The sequence below is a fragment of the Apteryx mantelli genome, chromosome 5, assembly GCF_036417845.1.
Source record: "Apteryx mantelli isolate bAptMan1 chromosome 5, bAptMan1.hap1, whole genome shotgun sequence".
Taxonomy (NCBI): domain Eukaryota; kingdom Metazoa; phylum Chordata; class Aves; order Apterygiformes; family Apterygidae; genus Apteryx; species Apteryx mantelli.
The window spans coordinates 62,976,710-62,998,502 of record NC_089982.1 but is presented as its reverse complement, the minus strand read 5'-3'; the positions used below and the strand labels follow the sequence as shown (position 1 = coordinate 62,998,502).

At 34.9% G+C, this 21,793-nt stretch overlaps 1 protein-coding gene across 1 annotated transcript in view; it reads right to left on the bottom strand.

Moving 5' to 3' along the window:
• Window positions 1-21,793, bottom strand: part of ARAP2 (ArfGAP with RhoGAP domain, ankyrin repeat and PH domain 2) — a 121,770-nt gene that overhangs the window by 28,438 nt on the left and 71,539 nt on the right. Inside the window, exons 19-25 of the mRNA XM_013949576.2 lie at window positions 14,652-14,815; window positions 12,416-12,628; window positions 9,870-9,975; window positions 8,430-8,577; window positions 7,657-7,725; window positions 1,501-1,575; window positions 293-410 (exon numbers count right to left, since the gene is read on the bottom strand). Coding sequence (XP_013805030.1) covers window positions 293-410; window positions 1,501-1,575; window positions 7,657-7,725; window positions 8,430-8,577; window positions 9,870-9,975; window positions 12,416-12,628; window positions 14,652-14,815 — 893 coding nt within the window. The remainder of the gene's footprint in view (window positions 1-292; window positions 411-1,500; window positions 1,576-7,656; window positions 7,726-8,429; window positions 8,578-9,869; window positions 9,976-12,415; window positions 12,629-14,651; window positions 14,816-21,793) is intronic.

Here is a 21,793-nt window from a genome sequence, read left to right as displayed (position 1 = left end):
AGCTGATGGCTAATGAGCTGTGAACCACAGTATTATAAAGAATGTTTTTCAGCCACAAATGCATGAGCATTTTAAACCAATTCCTCAAATTATTAGTGAAACACAAAATGTAGAAAGGAATTATGCACATGGTGCAGTACCCAAATAGAAAACAATGGAATGAAGGCTAATTGTTGTTTTGTTTCTACAAAGTTTTAGTAACTTTTCAGCTAACATTTTGATTAGACTAAATGTTTAAAAATAAAAACTAATGATAATTAGATAAATACACATAAATATAAGTTCCGCTAACCTAATTCTCCATTTTCAAGTACTTCAAAAGCAGCCCAGATATCGTCTTTGTTGGGAGTGATGTTTTTGATTCCTAAAACATCATTAGTTAATTCTTCTGCTTCTGTCAAAGGTGATACCTGTAATAAAAATTGAGTCAGTTTATAATGTATTACAATTTCTGATCTCTGATTTTTGTACAAAATATTCCTCCTTGCAATTGACAAAAAAATTAAAAGCAGATATAGTGAGTTTGTAAATCCAATATTTCTCACTTGAACATGTTTTCATTTTTTGTTCCATGCAGTTGAACTTATCAAGTTATCAATCAGCTAAAAATGATAATCTGAAATTCCTTTCTTTACCTTTCAAAAAATTTTTTAAAAAAAAGCTTACATATGTTTTCAAGAGTATGAAAAGGTAAATATTACAGAAGCACCATGTTTACTGGCCATTTTTTCTCCTAGTGATGCATACTCCCATTTTTATTCATATTAAGAAATGCATGTCTTCTTGTGTGTATGTATGTGTGTGTGTACATATACCTAAATATGCATACACATAGCATGTATACATAAAAACATAATCACATGCTGAATAGAGCAAAAAGAAACCAGAAAGAGCTATAACAGGGGAAAAAAGTATTGCCCTAAGTTTGCTGGTTCCTTCTCAACTGTATCTGTCCTTTGTCATTACACAAATTTAAATGTTTTCTTAACATCCAAACAACAGAGCACTACTGCATGGAGACCAGAGCCTTTCAAATATGCTATCAGATACAAGGCTGGAAATCTCAATTATAGTGATTAGTAAGCTTAGGTTTCTCAGCACTCAAGCAAGGCAGATCACCACTGGCAAAGAGAGGAGGAAGGTCATTTAAATGTCCTGCACTACTGAATAAAGCCAGTATTCACTGCGTACTTGTTAATTTTCTTGTGTGTTGCAGCCATAGAGCTGTAAGAATTTATACTACTGTGTACTGCAGTAAAACTAAAGGAGGATGTCTCCCCTTTAAAATTATATGATAGCCTTCTGCTTAGAAATGCGTAATAAACACTCTTTACAAAATCTAGGCAATCCAGCAAATAAAAAAAATATTTATAAAAAGATAGTGAAACATATAAATTCACACTTTCATTATGCAATTATAAAAACATGCATGAAAATAAGTCTGGTACATTTCATGAGAAAGTGTTTAGTAAAAACATTATATCACTTTTATACACTAACCCTGATTATAACACTGCAGTCTGGCTCTTTTCTTTCCACGTAAACTTCAATAAGCAAATCTCCAGCCTGGGAAACCTAGAACAAAACACATAATTTACAAAAATTAGAATGTCTTAAAAATACTTTAAATATACTCTCTTCTAATGGGAAAATGAAATGATTATTTAATAGAAGTGCTAGAACCTATTGTACATAAACTTTTTTTCATATCCTAATCTACAAAAATACCCCAACCATTGACTCTAAGGGGAAAACCTGAACTACATTAACTTCCATTTGACTAGTGAAAAGAAAGAGATGCTATCCTAACTGATTCAGGTAAAAATCTGAACCCTGACTAAACCTGACAGAAATGTTTCAAACAAAATTAACACATTTTGCAAATATACATTCAAGAGTAGGACAACTAATGGAGACATGACGAAAATGGATATCAATCCACACATGACTAAAAGTCCATCTAAAAGATAAAGGTACCCTAGTGTTTTAAACTGCCAAAACCTTAACTCCGGGCTCTGCATTAGAGTTTAACCAGGCTCATTTCAGAGCCGAAATGCAGAAAACGCCGAAATGCTTTAAAACCAAGATGAAAAAGTACAGGACAGGAACTCCAAACTTAAAAGAGATCATTAAAAATGGCAGGAAAAATTACAAATAAATATTTCAGTATTTCAGACATTTAGCCATTTTATGGAATTTGTACATATCCAGATAATTAATAGTCAATACTACGAAGACTATGCTATTTCTGATTATTAATCACTGCAAAAAATTGTCACCACATATTTAAAAAGTAATCAAGACACATGCTCTTGATAGAGACCTCTGCTGAAGATAAGTCTTCAAATTTGTTGGACTAGTTTGTCTAAACTTTCATGTAAAATGCTAACGTGTGGAATAATTAGATGAAAACCCAAATGTATTACATAATATATAAATGTTTAGTATACTCAATAGCAACAAACATAATTTAAGAATGTCTAATAATATTTAACTTCCTTACAAAGGAATTGGAAAGTCAGTAAAACCAAAATTTTATGATCAAGGAAAAAAAATCTAAGAATCAATAGAAGGAATTCAGTATTTTCCATAGTTAGCAGGTTTGCTAATTTACAACAATAAAATTACCTTCTTAGATAAGAAATTAACTTTACTTTTCTATAGATAAACATATCCAGGGTTTATATAAAATCCTCATAGTTCCCTTATGAGATAGCCATAATCATCTTCAAAAGATTTTAATTCATCCCAGTAACAAAAATATTTTCTAAAACTAAATACATGATGATGATGATAATATGAGCATGAGAAGAAAAAACAGGACAGGAAACTGGACCTTTCAGTAGATGTATCCTTTTATTAGTAAGCCAATATAAATAATTACTATGCAAATTAACATTAAGCATAACAATGTGTCTTACTTTTGAGAATAGCATTCACAGTGATGCTATACTACACATTTATTCATATATTAATAAAACTCAGAGGAAGAGGATGAGAAAAGTAAAACCAATTGCATCATATACGGAATAAGATATGGAGAAAATAATAAAAACAAGCAAGCTTTGAAATACATTTTGACTAATTTACAGAAGCTAAAACTACATTTCAATGGAAAAATAAACAGCAGCACTCAATTTTAAAGAACATTAACATTACGGAAAATGGTCACTTTAAAGTTTGTTTAGTCTCTGAGAATAGAAAACTAATGGAAACATTTGTGAGGAAAAACATTACAAAGCTACTTTGAAGAAAGCTTCTTAATTATAGTGGCACAGACTCAAAAAAGCTCATTTAGTTGTAAAATTTGCTTTTTAGATGATATTATAGAAAAAGGTTGGAAAAAAGAATGAAGCTGACATTTGATTTCCATTGGGCTCATTTAAACAGCTGTATGGAGAGAAAATGTGCTGTAAATTACAGCAGCAAACAGAAACAGCTGGCATAAGTATATGGTGGACAGAAAATGAAGAACAGCTAATGAAGGGCCACCTGGAACGGAACTTCAGTGACATTTCAGACAGGAGAACTTGCAGGGTTTCAATAGAAATCTGGTCCAGTTGTTCTCTGAACACTCTCCACATCATCAGCCTGGAGATAATCCTGCTTCAGCAACCTATATATTCTACACGCATTAAGTATCTGCATCACTGGTTCTCCCACCAACATGCCTATGTTTTGATATAATAACGTCAGACTATCAGATGTTAAATGGAGGGGATTCTTAGACAGAATTCTTAATTATAGCTGCTTGAAGCCTAAGTTGCCAATCATCCACACTGTAAAATCACTTGGTCTGCACTATGTCATCAGTTTTAACAGAAGCTGGAAGCCCATCCAAGAAAATTTCCAAAGAGCTAGCTCTCCTGCACGAAACTGAAGTCGAATCTCTGTGCTACATGGGCTGCAGAAAAAGCATCTTGCAAAATGCTCACAAGCTAAATGATGATAGCTAATAAAGGGGAAGAAGTAAGCAGCTGAGAAGAATATGAGTATACTCCTTTCTTTTACTGAAATAATGAAAGATATTATCTTAAAGCAACACTGTTCCAGTGAACCATTTACTCGATTCCAAAAATGTTTACCTTATTTCAGGGTCTGTACTGGCAAATACAGATCATGATAATTGGCTGGGGTCTGGCTATTCTTCATTAGTGTTGATGAGAATGTGACAAGCATCAAATACTAAATTAAACTTAACAACAGTGGGTTAAAAGAAGCTTAAATGGCCTAGCCTGGAAAAATATGAAATGCAGACAGGCATGTAATCTAATGTTCTGAAATTATGGGTAGTGTGCACTTTGTACTTGTGACAGAAGTTATAAATGCATAAAAATAACAAATAAGAAGTTCAAGCTTTTACAAAAACACACAGTGTTAGTCCAGGTCTGGCCCCTGTGTATTCCACAAAACCCACTGACAGCAAAGGGCATAATTAGGACAATGCTGAATTCTGCAGAAAAGATTATATATAATCTCAGAACATCTTCGTAACCACCTAGAGAAAGTCTCCTGAATCAGTGGGCTTCAGGCAGTTGGTGCTTTGAAACGATAGCAACTGCATCATCTTTGATCAGAATTACACCCTTCTACACTGAACTGGTCCCAGGCATTAGACACACATGCATCTTACATGTTACACATACATTTCAACACATTTCAGAAAAACATATTTTTAAATTCCCTAGTTGTATTAAACATGTCTGCTATAGAAAAAAATAGCTTCTACAGCAACAGGCGGAAAATGTTCCACAGCTTAATTCAGAGGGGAAAAATGTTCACAGTTGCAGTCAAATTGCCACAAATGGCAATCAGGCTCCAGAGAACAGTATCAGTGGGGTGGAGTCCAAATAAGGATAACAGGCTGGCATAGCAAAGAGAATGCAATTCCTATCCCAACAGGCAGTTCAACTTTAATTTATCAACCATGAAAAGGTATAAATTTTGTTCCACTACTTGTTTAGAAAGTCAAAAAGGAAAAAGCTGTCATCTCTGGCGCAAGTGCTTCCAAACAGCTAAGGTCGCCTGAGCTGAAGCTCATTAGCTCAACTTCTGGTTGCTCTTTTTCCAGACAATGTAATACAGATTAAAGATATCAATGTTTTGATAAAATTCAAAATCATTTTGTAACTCAAACTCAGCATTTCATGATGTCTTCAGATATGATATTGACAGAGATTAATTAATAAAATCCAGCACCTCAATAACTATTTCTAAATATAACTGGCCAGGTTAGGCTTCCCATGGGGCATGCTGACTGTTAAAATGTCCAATCTCCCTATCCATTTAATAGACAATTTAAATGCTTAATCTGGGACAAAACAGCTTATCTGGGATTGAAGAAAAAGCCTTGAACTAAAGGCCTAAAATGGAAGTACTCTGTCTTGCATGACACGGTGCTTGAGCTCACGTCACCATGAAGCAAACTTTACGGGCCAGCAAAGAAGGGGGGCATGCTCGGGTCAGGCCTCTGCCCTGGGCAGCTGGGGTCTGAGGACCACAGAGCCAGCCAAGGCGGACTTCTGCCCCACAGTTAATGAAGACAACAAAAATTTACTGAGAACTCAGGCAATAATATGATTCAGTGACTATTTAATGGCAGCAACATGTCATATCTGGCAGCTTCAGTGGGCAGATTCCATAGTCCAGCTGAGACTATGGTACATCAGATTTAAGTATTTAGCACTTGTCATGCCCTTTGGAGAATTTTTTTCCCCCGGGGATGACAAAAAAAAAATTAAATTTATATATCTTAATACAATTCCAAGTACATTTCTTTCTAGCCCTTTCATTCCCTTCAAACTAAAATAGGAAGAGCCATTTACTTCAATTTTCTATTATTCTATTTGTACAAGTAGTCTCTCTGAAACTAAAAGTTGTCAATTCTAGCAATGTATTTTTAAGAACTGATTTGACAGTTGCGTACAACAAAATAAGAATCCCTTTTATTGCTGCCTCCTAAATTTTGTACCAGAAGACACTGCAAATCAGCCCTTTGCAGCTGCAAGGTAAGAGACTTTGTTTGAATAGGATTTTCTTTCATTCTGTGATACTAATACTTTTTTTTTCAAGGATTTAAAGCTTAGCAATGTGTATGATGAGAATCAAGCCAGAGCCTATTAATGGAGTAGGTGTAACCAACAATTCAGAAAGCTGATTATTAAAGGTAGAGACTCCACTGAGAGCCAAATTAGGATAGCTAAAATCATGGTTCAATCTTTTTATAACTCCACCTCCTAACAGCTTGTAGAGTCCCAGGGAAACAAGCCCAAACAGGCTCAAGTATTCATGAAGGTTAAAATTTGATTATATTGAGAGGACTAGCTTTGTCAGGTGCTGCAAATTTTTTAATAAAAAGAAAAAAAATGATTTCAGAAAGCCTAGACTTTTATTTTAAAAATGAAAACAAAGTCTCTCATATCTTTCTTCAATAGACAGCCTTCCAAATATGACAGACCACCCAAAGGGGATTTCACAGTGGTATCTGTGGTGGAAAAAAATACAGAAAAAAAACACTTCTTTATATTCCTCACAGCTTCAGTTTTAGATGAACCCACCTAACCAGCAGTTGCTACTATATTATTCAGTCTATCATTGTTTCCTGCTACGCTGCACCCAGACAAGAAGGGAATATGAAGAAGAAGTAAGACTCAAGACAGCAATGCACAGAACACGCAATTTCCATGAGTATTTGCAAAAACCCTTCTTTTTAGTGATGGCTTACAAGGTACCACAAAACAGTTCCTGCAAAGGAGGAAGGGAGCCATCAGAGAAAGGATCACAGTTTTGTTTCTTCTAGTTTTCTTTTCCAGTTTCTAAAGCTCCAAAATTACTGAAAGCTTCTCCTCCGCTACTTCAGATTTCTGAAAGAGCTTGCAGACTCCCTACGCTTCCCTTTACTTCTCTTCATTCATATAGCTTGGCCATGTTATAAAACCTACCAGTTTTTGCTTTAATTAGGGCTGTACACAAAGACTACTCAGACAGTGAAATATGCTATCACTTTGCTGTTTCTTACCAATTCTGAAGTTATTCAGAAGCTGTTACAGGCAAGACTGGAATTCAAGCTGATAACAAGATCTCCTGTTTTCTTTATTCTATTCCAGAGTTCAATCTGACTGAAGTAACCATGTATGTGTCTGGTGGTTCCCCAAATAGTGTTTGTAGTTCAGGGTTCAATATTTAGTCCCAAAACCAAGACGCAGCAAAAGATTCAGACACTTTAAACTCACAGGGATGGTTATTCTCTAATGAACAGAGCCACATGTGCGCAAAGCTCTTGAAATAATAGAAGTATTAACATACACTTCCAGATTTTAACATGCATGTTTAAAAACTAAAAAGAGAGGTCATCGCTTTCACACTTAATGTTGATCATTCCTTTCCATTACAATCTATGAAGCGTAGTAAAAATGTGAGCAGGATGTACCAATTTGTATGTTATGCCAGTGCTCAGGCCAGAACATGATTCCATAGTTTTGCTTTATTAGTTTACACTTCCTCTTTTCTTTTTTTCCTCCCAGCCCTGTATTTAAAAATGCAAGTCACTATACAAATTTAGAAATTTACATTTAGAAATCTAGGTAAAGAACCCTAAAAAATAACAAAATACTATTTGTTAAAATCTTTTTATACCCGTTGATTTTTGCCACTTACCTGAGTGTCTTTCCACCTCGTAATAAAGCTGTTCTCAATATCCATTTGTTTGACCTGGCCTTCATTAATCTGTTCAAAATTGATCATCTTTGTAAATTATAAGAAAACTAATACAAAAACTATAAACATAAAATAAGCTAACATAAATACTACTATATTATAAAAAATAGAGGAATTCCTACAATATTAACCCCACTCTTGTAGGAGCAGTTATGCAAAATATTCTGTCAGTCAGAAAAGCTATTTCATTGACAGGATATTACACACTTTATCAAATATATATTAAACTCCCAAACAGAATATTACAGTAGAATAGTAAACTCCAAATGGAAAGGGCTACAATAAATTTGTGCTAGCAGTAACTTCTCAGTCTAGCTGGATTCAACGTCCTTTCTAGACCCCGGGATTCAAATGTTTCTTCTATTTGTTACCAGAGATCAGAGACTAAGATAATAGTCATCATCCCGAAGTTTCCTTAAAAATTGGTATGCTTGTGCCAGCAAGAAGAGTTCTGGGCATCCTTTTGGAAAAGTGATTCTCAGCAATCCTATAAATATAGCTTTTCCTACTCAGGTTAAACTATCTGGGAATTAACATTTAAAGCAGACAAAGTCCATTGAATAAGAAAGTTCAACAGCCTTGCAAATCAGTGTAACAAACACCAAATAAAATCTGTTTGTGAAAGAATCATCTTTAACTGTAAAAAGATTTCAGTATTTTATCACGTCTATCAGTAGAGCAATTAGGACACTATTTTATATAAAGATACCTACATCAAAGAGTTGTACATAATTTTTTATTAAATCTTCAATTACATTGACTTCTTCACTAGTCTGGCCTTTAGTTTGAAATAAGCATGAGGAAAACACCATGGCTAGATTGTGAGGGTTCATATGATTGATTTCAGAACATTTCTGCACCCTGTTGAAGGAAAAATAAATCTATTTAGAAAGCTCCATTGTTCCTTCAGTTGTTCAGAGCTCCTCTACAGAATATGGAGTGCATTTCAAAAAGAATAACTACATTAAATGAAATGACCAACCAAATATTATTTATTGTTATGTATACCTGATCTCCCATCTCATTATAGAAATGAAAACACATACTTTCTGTCTGCATCTCAAGTGATATCAGAATTATTTGCTATATTATATAACTATATCCTGCAAGCTGATGATCTAAGATCACACAAAACATGGAAAGAAACGGAAACATTTTTTGTTTCTATTTTTATCATATAGTTTTCGTATCAGTTCTATTGTTTACATAATATGTCTTCTTCAGGAATCAAACACTTGAAAATATCACAGAATTTTGGATGTTACATGAATACAAACTACTTTCAGAGCAGCTATAAGAGCATGCAAGTATCTCAACTGGATATGCTTAGAAACATCATTAATTGCAATTATTACTGTAATCATTATCCCAAGAATAGCATTAATCATTTTAATATTTGCATAAATAGTTTTTAAAGGACACCGCTTTTTAGCAGCTTTATTTCTAAACACAGTATCCCATAAGATAAAGTTTGACACATTCTCTACTCCCTACTTTACCAGGAACACAGTAACTTGACTTGTTCAATGGACACTAATACCATATAATAATGGCCAATACTATTTAGCCATGGTTCTGCAGAATCATCAAAGTTGTACATTTTTTATACATTTCCTGCTGCTTTTTGGTTTAGTAATAAGATTTGTTGTTTGTCCCAGTCTATATTTTGGATATTCTCCACAGCTGCCTCAGCTGCAGAATGAAACAGCGATGAAATACAGGAAGGGTAGTTAATTCTCAAAGTCATCTGGTGCAATACAGTTTATAGAGAAGGACATTTACTTTGAAAATTCTTTTAATCTCAGGAGTCACTTGCAACAATTCTCTGGAAGACTAGCAGACTGGGGTAAATGACCTCATATAAAGAAGCTCCATCAAAAATTACCCTACTTGGACACAGACACTGGCAGCCCTCTCCCACTGCTCCATCCAATTGATATTTATAGGTGTCTACTGCTGAAAATTCAACTGAAGAAAAAAAAAATTATAAATTAAAGGGAGCATTGCCTAGGATCTATTATAATTAATCATGGCAACTATTTAAGGTCTGATGCTTACTAGTTGATGAAACAATCCACATTTCATTAATTCTAGAGTAATACTGAGACCAGACTAGAAGCATTTCTCTGCTACAGTGCATTATTTGCATTGACCTGTAAAGGTGTTCAATTAAAGCAGCCAAAGTTGCTCTATTGACTGATGGAAGCGTCCGAATAAAAGCTCCATACTTCCTCACACGTTCCTTTTCATTCTGTGTGTCTGGTGGAAAATAATAATCATTGAGCATTAGTAACAGTGTACATTAAAAACCAAAAGCAATTCTCGTTAACTACATCAGCAACATCTAGTCATTTAAAATTACAATTTACCCAATCAACCCATTCTTTATGAAGACAATACAGACAATCTATTATCAACAGTCTATTATTGTATACTAGTTCAGGGAAAGAACATCAGCAATAAAGAGCTGCATTTCTATGTTCAAGCACCATTTGCTACAGTTTAAGACTAAATCCCAGAAAAACAATTGCTTTTCCACTCAAAGGACATTTTAACCCGTAGTGTGTGTGTGCATATGTGTGCATGTGTGCACATGCACGTGTGTGAAAATACTTCTAAGAGTTCCCAGAGTTGAGAAATAACAAGACCTTTTCATCTTTTTATTTTTATTAGAGTAGTGTATCAAGGTCCAAAGTACTAGTAGTAATTTGAAGTTCTAAACATATAAGACTAATAAGAGCCAAGCAAAAGAGAAGCGGTGGCAAGTAAGTTGTACAAAGTAATGTAGCTGAACAGTGGCAGACACAATAACAGCAATTCCAGTCTTTAAAATGATAGTGTCTGAGCCACTGTCACAGTGCTCTATCTTTAAATTAAGCCTGCCTCTCTATGTTGCATAGAGACTGTTGCGTAAAGACTACAGAGCATAACCCTGCTCAGGGCAGGAGCACAATTACTAACATTAAAAAATTTTTTTTCTTCTCAGTCCCTTATTTGCCTCAAATTTCTTAAAATGAACACCATGGAAAAAAACCTCATCCCTTTCAGGTGATTGCTAGCGCTCTCAACTACTGAATGCACAATGTTTTGATTTCTTGGATAATTGGAAAAAAAAAACCAACAAAAACAAGAAAAAAAGCAGTTTCAAAGTCTTCAACTCCGTGTAAATTTTGCTCTCTGGGGCATCTATCTTCCTAAGTGTTTTGGTCTTCCTACAAGTACTTTTGGTGTCACTTATCTACAACAGAACAGGATTATCTGCTTTAAAGCTGAAGCAGAATTTTAGTCCCACACACAAATCGGGAAGTTAAATCAGTAGGACACCATTATGTACTTTCACAAAAGAGCTAATTTAACCCTAAACTGTTAGAGATACAACTTTTGCTGATTCCTGATGAGATGAGAGCAATCTTGTGATGAGTAAATACATTCTTAATATTCTTCCCTCCAGTTTGTTCAAACTGAGATGAAAGATCAAAAATGTGTAATATTCATACCTGAATTTCCCAAACTTATAGTGGCTCATATTAAAGCAATCTGGTTATGTTTTAACTTAAGCAAAATCAGAGAGAAATGTCATTTTAATCATCCTTTCTACAGAGAAAGTTAGGCATACAGTTAATAGGCCTATACTATTTCAGTGCGCTAATGCAAAATCTAATGCTCTATCTTGATTTTTCCTATGCATTTCCTATTGCTATGCTACACACACAGCTCATCCCCTGGAAGGTATTTATCCTCATATCATCTATGTGAGGCCTCCATTTCACACAGGGAAGTTAAAATAGAGAACGAATCAGGAACTGCCTAGTATTGCATTAGAAACCAATGAGAAAAATACCATTCCCATGATAAGGGCTGGCAACCTAAGTACTGGACCATCATCTGCAATTTGTGAGCGAAGGAGTTTTTGTTTCTTGCATTATGCAAATAGTGCAATATAAAAACATAAACATAAATATACCTCTTTTGTAAGAATACTATAAAAAAAATCATGATTTATGTAATGAGTAACTAATTAATGTGTTAGCTCTTGATTCTGTTCTCAACCATTTAAAGACACACATCCTCATGTTACAAACACATCACAAGTTACACTTTGGGTTGAAGCTACTAAAGTGTTCTTTCAAATTAAATTCACATTTCTAAGGAAACAAAGAATAAGTAACAGTTGTTAGTAAGTCTATACTATTAATAAGTATTGTTAATAAGTCTATACTATTAATATACAAACATGCACCTATAGGGAAAGTTATATAAAAGATATTTAAAGAACACAGATGTCAAAGCTGTGACCTAGCTATCATGCAGATGATGACTTAACAAACATTTGTCTGTTTCTTGAATTGTATCATCAGTGCTTCCATGAAAAACTGGCCATCCCCACTTACCTTGCCTGATACAACTAAAACACAATGAAATATTGGTCTACTGTTTACAGATGTATTGTCAAGCAAATATCATTATTTCTTCTTATGACTCTGGTTCACTTAAAGGCAACAGATTTCTGACATATGAATCTACTGCAGCCAATCTCTTTAAGCAATTTTTTCCCACTAATGTATGCATAATTATTTTCTTGCTTATCAAAACCTCTAATATATGCCTACACAGGGCAACTGATAAACAAAATCCTTAAATTTGACACTGAAAACGTGCATATGACCTTCCTTATATCCAGAGTTATTGAATATATTACCTAATGCAGAGATCCAGAACGGGTAAAGTTCTTTAGTGAGAAGTGCATCATCTATTTGAGAAAGAAAACTTTTCAGTACATCAGTCACATCTTCAAGCTGATGTTTTCCAGCTCTTAGTTTAACACTTCTTGCATCTTTTTTGAAACTTTCTAGCAGTTCAGCCACATTGGAAGAATTGCCATTCTTGAGATAGATCTCTTTGCTACCCAAACCTAAATTACAGGAATATATGAGAGAAAAAGAAAAGGAAACAAAAGAATAAAGTCAAGTGTTCTTTTAAAAATTTGAAACCTTATCATACAAAAAGTATGTCTGGCTGTCAAGCAGACTGTGATTGCTATTGCTGTATCTCTGAGCTTTTGCACATCCTCACCTTGTGAGAGGGAAAACACTGACAATCTGCTTACACCCCCCAAACCTCTTTGCAAATATACCCATCGTAATGTTAAGCAAGCCTGGGATTGCAATTTTAGGAATACTTTACAGACAAATTCAAATCCCCAAATCTCTTCACGACTTCCTAAAACCATGGTTCTAAAAAGCGCAGTAAAGGAAAGAAGTTTTGATCACTGGTATTGTCTCTATGCACACAGGATGATTGCTTTCACAACCAGTACTCCTACACTTTTCTTCCCCTACTGATCAACTCGACTTGGGACTCAGTAAAGTATTACTGTCTTCATTCAGTCTGACATATTTCACTCTCAAAAGCCTCAAGATTAGTAGGACTAATTCCATTTTTTCTGCTTTTTATCAGGTTCAGGAAGCTACCAGACAGGCTTCAACAATGAGCCACTATTCTTGTACATAATGACTAAAACCTCCAAAGCCCGAACACAGCTTAAAAATCATAGTCTAAAACACAGTTAACGCTACCTTCAATTACTGAATGTGAAAGTAGCCAGAAACAAAACATTAAGTTTTTTCAGTACTTGTGGAAGCTTGGCATAGATGTTCCATCTCATTGTTTCTTTTTGTAGAGGTGTTTCCTGCCTTCCCCATTTCGCTTGAAGAAAGGGAATCATACAGCCTACAAAACCCTGCTTTCCTTATGTACTAGTCAAACAAAGAATTCTGCCAAAACCTATGCAAACTGCATCTTATGTTCTTCTGCCAGCTCCCTTGCACTGTGATGCCCACAAGCGCTCCTGTTTGATTCTGCCTTTGTGGTGTTACTCTGAGGAACAGGGGTGGGACCCGATAGGGTCTCTCACTTGTAGGCCACAACTAATGACAGAATCTTTATGATGACAGCAAAACCAGGTATGAATCTAAGTAATGTATACAAATAATAATTCTTCATACAAATAATAATTCCTTCCTGCCTAACACCTTCAACTTTCAAATGAACATTATTACACCCAGTAAGAAAAAAAAAAGTATTTAAATTAAGATTTAATTTATTTAAAAGACATTAGAAAATTGAATTTTAACTTAAAACACATCTAGTGAGTGTTCTGATTGGGGAACATAATTATTGGGCTTTAACATTTCAGTGCATGAAACACAATAATTCCTATTGCTGATGATAAAAAAAAGCCTGCAAATCATTTTTTCTTGGTTTTAGTCAAAAGTTATTCTCTTAAATATTCACCACTGAAATATAAGTTAGGCTTTCTCATATTGGCAGAGGTCACAGAGAGCATTATCCTGAAAACTGATTTGTACAGGGTTGATACGTAGGTAGCATTTCACAAAAGGACTGATTAATTCTCAGCAGTACAAAGGAAAAAGACATCATCTATATATGTTCTAATGCTATGGAAAATTATGCTGGCGATAATTACTTAAGCAAACAGTAAGCAATTATACTTCCTTAGGCCATTATGCTGAAACAGAAGCAGCCTTAAGACTCAACACAGGCAGCACAGTTTATACCAGTTTCCCAGAAGATATGCTGACCAGTCCAGGCCATAACCTCTCCTGGTTCCTATAGCTTACTTTCCAGCCAGAGGTGTTCTGCTCTGAGGCATTGGACCCAAAGGCTGAGCTACATCAAGCAAAAAAGTCAAATTTAAAAATATGAAGGGGGGCCTACTGAGTTGCATCTCCCCAAACTGCTCATTCTCAGATGCACTGCACTGTACTTTGCTATCCCATCAACGAGTAGCAGGGCTAATGAGGGGCATGGTTTTAGTTTATGTATACATAAATCCGTTCAATGAGATTCAATGGTGTGGCAGCTTAGGTATTACACAAATGATCCTAAATTGAATAAAAATCTGCTATACTTACCATACTGTGTAACAAATGCTATACAGCTGTTCACTATAATAGGAACATCATTTTTGCTGAGCTGCTGATCTTGTAAGGCATTACCATCTGTACCTGCTGCTTTTTCAATTGCAGTATACCAGACCATGAAATCCAACTTCGTATGACCATGGATGTACAATGTTCTGCAAAGTTTAAAAAGATTTTGAAACCAGAAAAGAAATGGAAATCTGCTGTTATTCTACTACAACAGCATAGCAGTTATCAGGGAAAAAAAATACAAAAAAAAAAAAAATCAAACAAATTCAAGAGTTTGAGGAAATATTTGGAATAAGACATCAAGGAACCTTCTACCCCAGAAAGCTGTGGTGGAGTTCTATTGTTACAACACCTTTATTCTTCCACAAATTCTCACCTACTCTGACAGACATTATTCTTGTGTCAACATTGCAAATATTATATTTGTACTAGCAGTGTCACAATAAATGGAAGAGGATCCACAAACAGTGTCAGGCCTTCTCTCAGGACCTGACGAACATTTTACTACTCTTCTACTCTTCTGGCCTCACTCCCACTGTGCATTCATACATTCAAGTAACAGTTAATCAGGAAACACAGATTTACAGACAGCTTTCAATATAGGAAAAGGCTTTCTTGTTTTGTACTTTTTTCCCCTCCCTGTAAAGGAGCTGAGACTCCTTGAACTTCCCTCCTTCCCTCTGTCACTTGTACAGAAATGATCCCCCTTAGGAATCATAGATCTAAGGAACATATATGAAAGGACTCTAAAAGTTGAGGTATCCCAGTAGAATAAACTTAACCCTTTAATTACCTACCTGATTATCTCAAAGCATGCTTTGCTTTTGCTCTGATTTGATTATTTAAACAAGCTACAATAACCTTCTCTGTTTACCCTTGACAGGCTAGCTTCTAGGAGACAGTTGCAAAACTGAACAGTTTAAGAGAATATGTTCACCCGTGCATGTGTATATAAGTAACAACTGTTTTAATATTAAATTACCTAGCAATCTCTCCCATATACATTTCATATAAAGATGAACATTTTTATTTCAAGGTGAGTTTTTTTGGAGTTGCATATTTCAGTTCTGCTTTTTCAAGTGTTTCAATTTTTTAGCAAAATACAAATCAGGATTTTTATAAAGGTAATTAAAAATGAACTATTCCTAATTGATTAAAGCAAATTTCATGTAGCTCAAATTACATTTTTCTATATTTGAAACTATAAGGAAACCTAAAAATGTATACTTGTTCTTTTGCTAAGAGGTGGGAGCAGGGAGAAGAGGACACAGACTCTCTCACACGAGATATCTAGGTTCAGTCAGTGATATTAGGTGCAGTTAGAAGAAAAGAGTGAGAGAACATCACAGCTTACTGCCTTCTACTCCTCACCTCCTTGATGTTCATATGTTCCCTAGGCAGGTTATTCAACAAAGCAAATAGCTTTGTGCCAGTTTCCAGGACTGAATCAGCACAAGAAGAGGGCAGGTGATCATCAGGGCAAGCAGAAGGGAGAAGATGGGAACAGCATGGGAGAAGGGAAAAACCAACTTTATCAAGAATATGGTGTTAAATTATTTCAGATGTCTCATCTAATTGTACTTTAGTGAAAAGTACAATTACACTGCAGAGGCAGTTGAAGCATATGCCTGGACCTAGGATCTGCAAAGTATTCTCAGGACCCACCATACAGGTTCAGCCATTCAGTAACAGATTGGGAGCCACTAAAATAACTCTACATACTGAAGCCCCTGTTTAAAAAGCCTCCACTTTATGACTCTGAAAGTCATATTAAACACTACACACACCTGGGTAGTATAGACACTCAGTCTCTGCTTTCCAATAAGAAAAACGTAAGTTATTCTGAGGGTTAAAAAAAAAATCAGGAACTTACATAAGTCTCTCAGATTTTTACAGCAAAATGAGTGTGGCTAATTCAATATTTCCACACATTTTCTGATGACCTGTCAGAACGGTTATCCTACACGGGCAGTTCTCAACCAACAGCTTCCAAACAACACATCACCCTGAGGTCCTCAAGTATTGTTGTAGCCATATATAAGCAGGAATTAAAAAATTTGAACTGAGCGGAAACAGAGTCTGACATTGCACGTTACACTATTCCTTCAGTACTATTATTCACAAATCAGCAATGGTAAGGATTGTGATTTAGAAGCAACTTTTAATTGCTTCTGAACACTTTTTTTTTTAAACACATGTTCATACATATTATTATTTTCTTTTTTACAGAACAGCAAGATTTGCATTAGAGTATTATGCAAAAACATAAATGGAAGCCTCAACAGATTTTTTGTTATCCAAAGAATTATGATATATACAGGAAGCAGGATTGAAAATATTATTATATCTAAACAAAAGAAAAAAGGAAACTCTGCTGTTTATCAGTGAATAGATATTAGAGGAGGGGAGAGGAAATACAGCAGTGTATTGAACTTCAACGCTAACTTAAACATATTGTATCTATATATTTTCATAGAGATATGAGAATCTAAATCAAGTGCCTGTCAATCAACTGTCATATATATCAATTACCTAATCTATGTCAAAGAGAACATCCTGTATAATCCTGTACAGATCTTCCCATCTTCCCCTCAATGGAGTTACTACATCACATAAAAGAAATGGATCAGAACTACCAAGAGATGATTTTTTCATTATTTTCTAAAATTTGAAAAACTGTCAAGTTAAACTCTAATTCTAGAGAAAGAGGTTTCTTTTAATTGACAAAGAAAAGGAGGTATCTCTTCAAGTAGGAATCGTACAACACCAACACAATCATGAGCAGAGAAGCTGGTGGGAAAAATACAGACATGAGAAATCTTGCTTATGTTGTGGAACTTCAGTTGTTAAAAGAAGGCAACTAATTATTTTTCAAAATATATTAACTTTGCTCAGTCAAAAATCTCCAGAGCAGTCACCTCAGAGACAATTTCAACCTCAGAGAGGCAATTTCAACATTTACCACAACACCACAAAAGAGAAGAAGGGAGAAGAGGAAATGAAACAGATCTGAGACCCAGTTCAGAATTCAGTCAATTCACTGCAGAACTGGCTTGGAAAGCTCATCTCAAACCACACCTGGCCTTTTCTGTGTAGAGAGAGTACAGCTAGAATACATTTAAACCACATAAGAATATACAACAGTGTACAAATAAGAAATTTAACTATTCGTTCTATATAAATTTTAACACTTTCAGCTAAACTAAACAACAATTTTTCCTACTTTGAAACCATTTGTTTGAAACCCAAACCCTCTCCGTGCAACTGCAAAATGGTTTAAAAAGTAAAGAGGAAATGGTCATCAGCAGGCATGTGGAACTTCCCTCAATGCTCACTAAGTCTTCTACAGAACTTCATACATCAATAGAGACAGCTTTGCAGATCTAGCCTCTGCTGTTCATGTTAGTGTCGCCATCTCTCCCACAGTTTTCAAAAGATAGTAAAAGCAAATACCAATAAGTCCAGTAAGAAATATATCTATTATCAAAACACAAAACTAAATTAAATGCAAGGCTTAAGATTAAACAAATAAGCATATGCTAAAGTGTACTGATGTCCCATTCACCACGACTGAGCAACCTAAAGTCAAGAATACTTTTAAGCTTGTAAAAGTAATCATCTCTGAAGACTCTTCTACTGCAACATTTACAAAGCTCTACCTTTTCTACCAGTCATGCAGACTAATAACTATTTTGCACAGAACTGAAATGCATTCCTATAGTGTAAACTCAGTGCCTTCTAAGCACATTCTATGTACATCCTTTTTCTCTTTCCCAATTCACAAAATTGATAAAATGAAAGAGCACATACTTCATAAAAATAGTTAGCAATACTGACTATACAGTGAACAATGGCAGAGGTTTCACTCTGTTATGAATGAAGCACATACGGTCCATACCCAAGAAATTTATAATTCGAGTACTCAAACTGTCAAAAGGCCCACCAATTTGAAGCTCCTTGCAGATTTGGGCCTCAGTGAACTGGAACATTCAAACTGGCCCGAATGGCTGTAACAGTCCAAGATTAGTTAGTCCCATCCCCAAGCCAACTAGTGTTGGCTTTTCATCTTTATCATGGACTACCACCACATTCTTCTGCACTGGCAGTCAGATAAACAAATATGTAAGCACACTTCATCTGCAACTGTGCAAAGGTTGGTGGCTTATCTTTAGCCCATCTTCACAGGCATATTCTACAAAGTCCAGTGGTTTTAGTTATGTTTGTACACTTTGTTGTACAACTCTGCATTGGTGAAGTAGTGATATTAAATGATTCTGGGTAAGGGTTGCCAGGAGGGAAGAAGGGAGAGAAACAGACAGCATCACAGCAAGTTTAACTGACTAATAGTCTACATGTCTGAAAACAGAGGAAATAAAAAGGTATCTGTTGCTATCAAATCACGTAAGAATAACCAAATGCAACTAAAGCATGGAAATGCCACCAGTAATTAGAGATATATAAGAAAGGTCAGCAGTATTTCTTCAAAGGATGTTAAGGGCCATATATCCAGCACATCATACTGGAATCACAGGTCCTTTCACTCAGTGGCATCCATTTGAGTCTTATTTTCAGATTATCTCTGGATTACAGAATTCTGTGCTCATAATTGCATTTTACAACAAATTTTATTGCTTTCATTAAAGGGTTAACCAGAAAGCAATGTAATTAATGAACCATCAGCATAAAGAAATTGTACCAGTATGCAGGGAAGGTTTATTACCTATAATAAGAAAGAGCTAACTACAAGAGAAGTGTAACAGCGGGGAAAAAAAAAAAAAAAAGCAGCACCATATGGATTATGTTATGGTCTGAAAACATTCACCTACACCTAAGAGAGAGCTTAAATGATTACAGAAAAAAATAAATGAAGAAACATTTGAGTACTAACTTGTCTGCACAACTGCTTTTCCTTAAAGTAAAACACTGGAGATTTGGCACTAAATTTTATATATGGAAAATACACTTACATCACTGCATACAATTTTTTAGATACTTTTCCCTTCTTCAGTATAAAATCAGGTCCCTGTATTGACCTCTGTTCGAATAATAGCAGTTATACTTCTTCCCCCATCTACTAGAGAACTTTTGTTTGGATGACAACAAGCAATCAAGTATCATTAATCACTTGCTTTGGGAATTTGCCAAATAGGTAGGAGAGATCAAGGGAAAACGAAAAACTGAATGTGGGGCAAACCAGAAGACATCTCTGTGTGACAACAGAAGGAAACGTCAGACACAGAAATCTGGAATGTCGTTTGCCACTTCTAGAAAGAAATCAAGAAGCAAGCTTAACTCTGAAAGCAGAACATGCAAGGAGGTGAAAGAGTTATGCATTGATTATTGCATCAGAAAACAGCATTGGGAGAAGTCAGGATTTCCATCTGTGTTGTAGGTAGTATCAATAACTTCTAACAGAAATCACCTTGTAATAAAATTTCAATAGGTGCCATGAAAGCATGTTCTTGATTTAATTTACATTAGCAAACACTCCCAAACACAAATATGAAATGTCTTTGTGATTTGAAACAAATTAAAATTCTAGAATCAGAAAAAAATCTAGGATTACTGTGAAAATTAGGGAAGTCCACTGAGCTTCAAAAGAAAAATAGTTCATCTACTAAAAAAATGCTTTAGCCTGGTTCAACCTCTCATAATTACTCTGCAATGTACAACAGTTTGTACAGTATGATCACCCCCCTTATTTCTGAGTTGGCAGTCTTCTTTTGCCAAACACATCAGATACCATCTTACTGTTTATTAATTCTCAGAGTAGAAGACAGAGTAAAGAAAGAGAACAAAAAAGACAAAAAAGGTGGGGGAGGGGGACACTGGATCCATACCTATGAAACTTCAGATTGAAATATAAAATGAAAGAATTAGAGCAAGAACAAAAACTATGAAAAACCTCATGTGCCTTTTGGTCCTACTCTCTCTTCTACTGTATGCAAGCTGGAAAGCATTATGCACCTTGCAGCCCAAAATCAATCAAAAAGTAAAGAGACACTAAACATTTAATGACCAAAGCAACTATTTATTGCCCATGTCTGAAAGCAGTGACTCTCCACCTGAGTGGTTATGGATCAGATGAACCTTCAGTTTATGTACCTCATAAATTTAACATAAGCATAAATTTACTAGTAGTTATTTCTTAAAAGTTCAGAATTCATGGATTTATTATATTATATTTATTTTAGCAGTAAGTCTACAAGTGTTCATCATTCTGAAATTGTTTACTTGATATGGAATCACTCTTAAATGAGAAATTTGTTTGTAACAGATTGATTTGTAATAGTTTGTCATTCTTTTACAAAAAGGTGCATGATGTGTATAATGTATGACCTCCCATAATTAACCAATCCAGTGACTAGGACTTGAAAAATGGGCATAAGCTTTTGTAAGTAATGGGATACTAGACCCACAAACAGAAGAACAATATGAGCCTCTGTAGGAAAATACTCAAGGTGTTTCATAAGAAAATTTAGCAAGATGATGTAGGACATCTACTGGCTTGATTTGTTTAATTTATATAAAAAAAGCATTCATTTTCAAACTTCTATTAATTCTGGACAAATCTTATTCATTTTGTTTTATATTCATTCTTAACATTGATTTTTGGGACTATATTATTTATCCTAGGTTTAACTAACTAAAGAATTAATGTGGAAATTGTCAATCAGTGATATAAACTTATCACTCTTCAGAGTTCCAGTGCCAAACTTGGCATTAGGCAGGCACTGATATACAATTAAAGACAAAACAGGAAACCTGGCATGTCATTTAGCTGATACTGACTTCTTGCCAAAGAATATATTATTTTGTATTAATGAATTTAACTAGAGTTATAGGAGGAGGGGAGGGAAAATTGCTGGTTTTTTTACACATACAAAAATTGAGTCTGAAGATAAAGCTCATTTTATACTTATTTATTTTCTACCGATGAACATTAAATTTCTTACCACTGCAAGATGCAATATCATGCAACTCTGCTGAACACCTGAATACTTCTGGAATAATATCCTAAGCAAGAATCACTATGCCAAAGCTCTCATACCTATATGGCTTTTAATGGTTAAGACAAATTCAAATACATAGTGTTCACATTATCATGGAAGACTTCAGTGGAG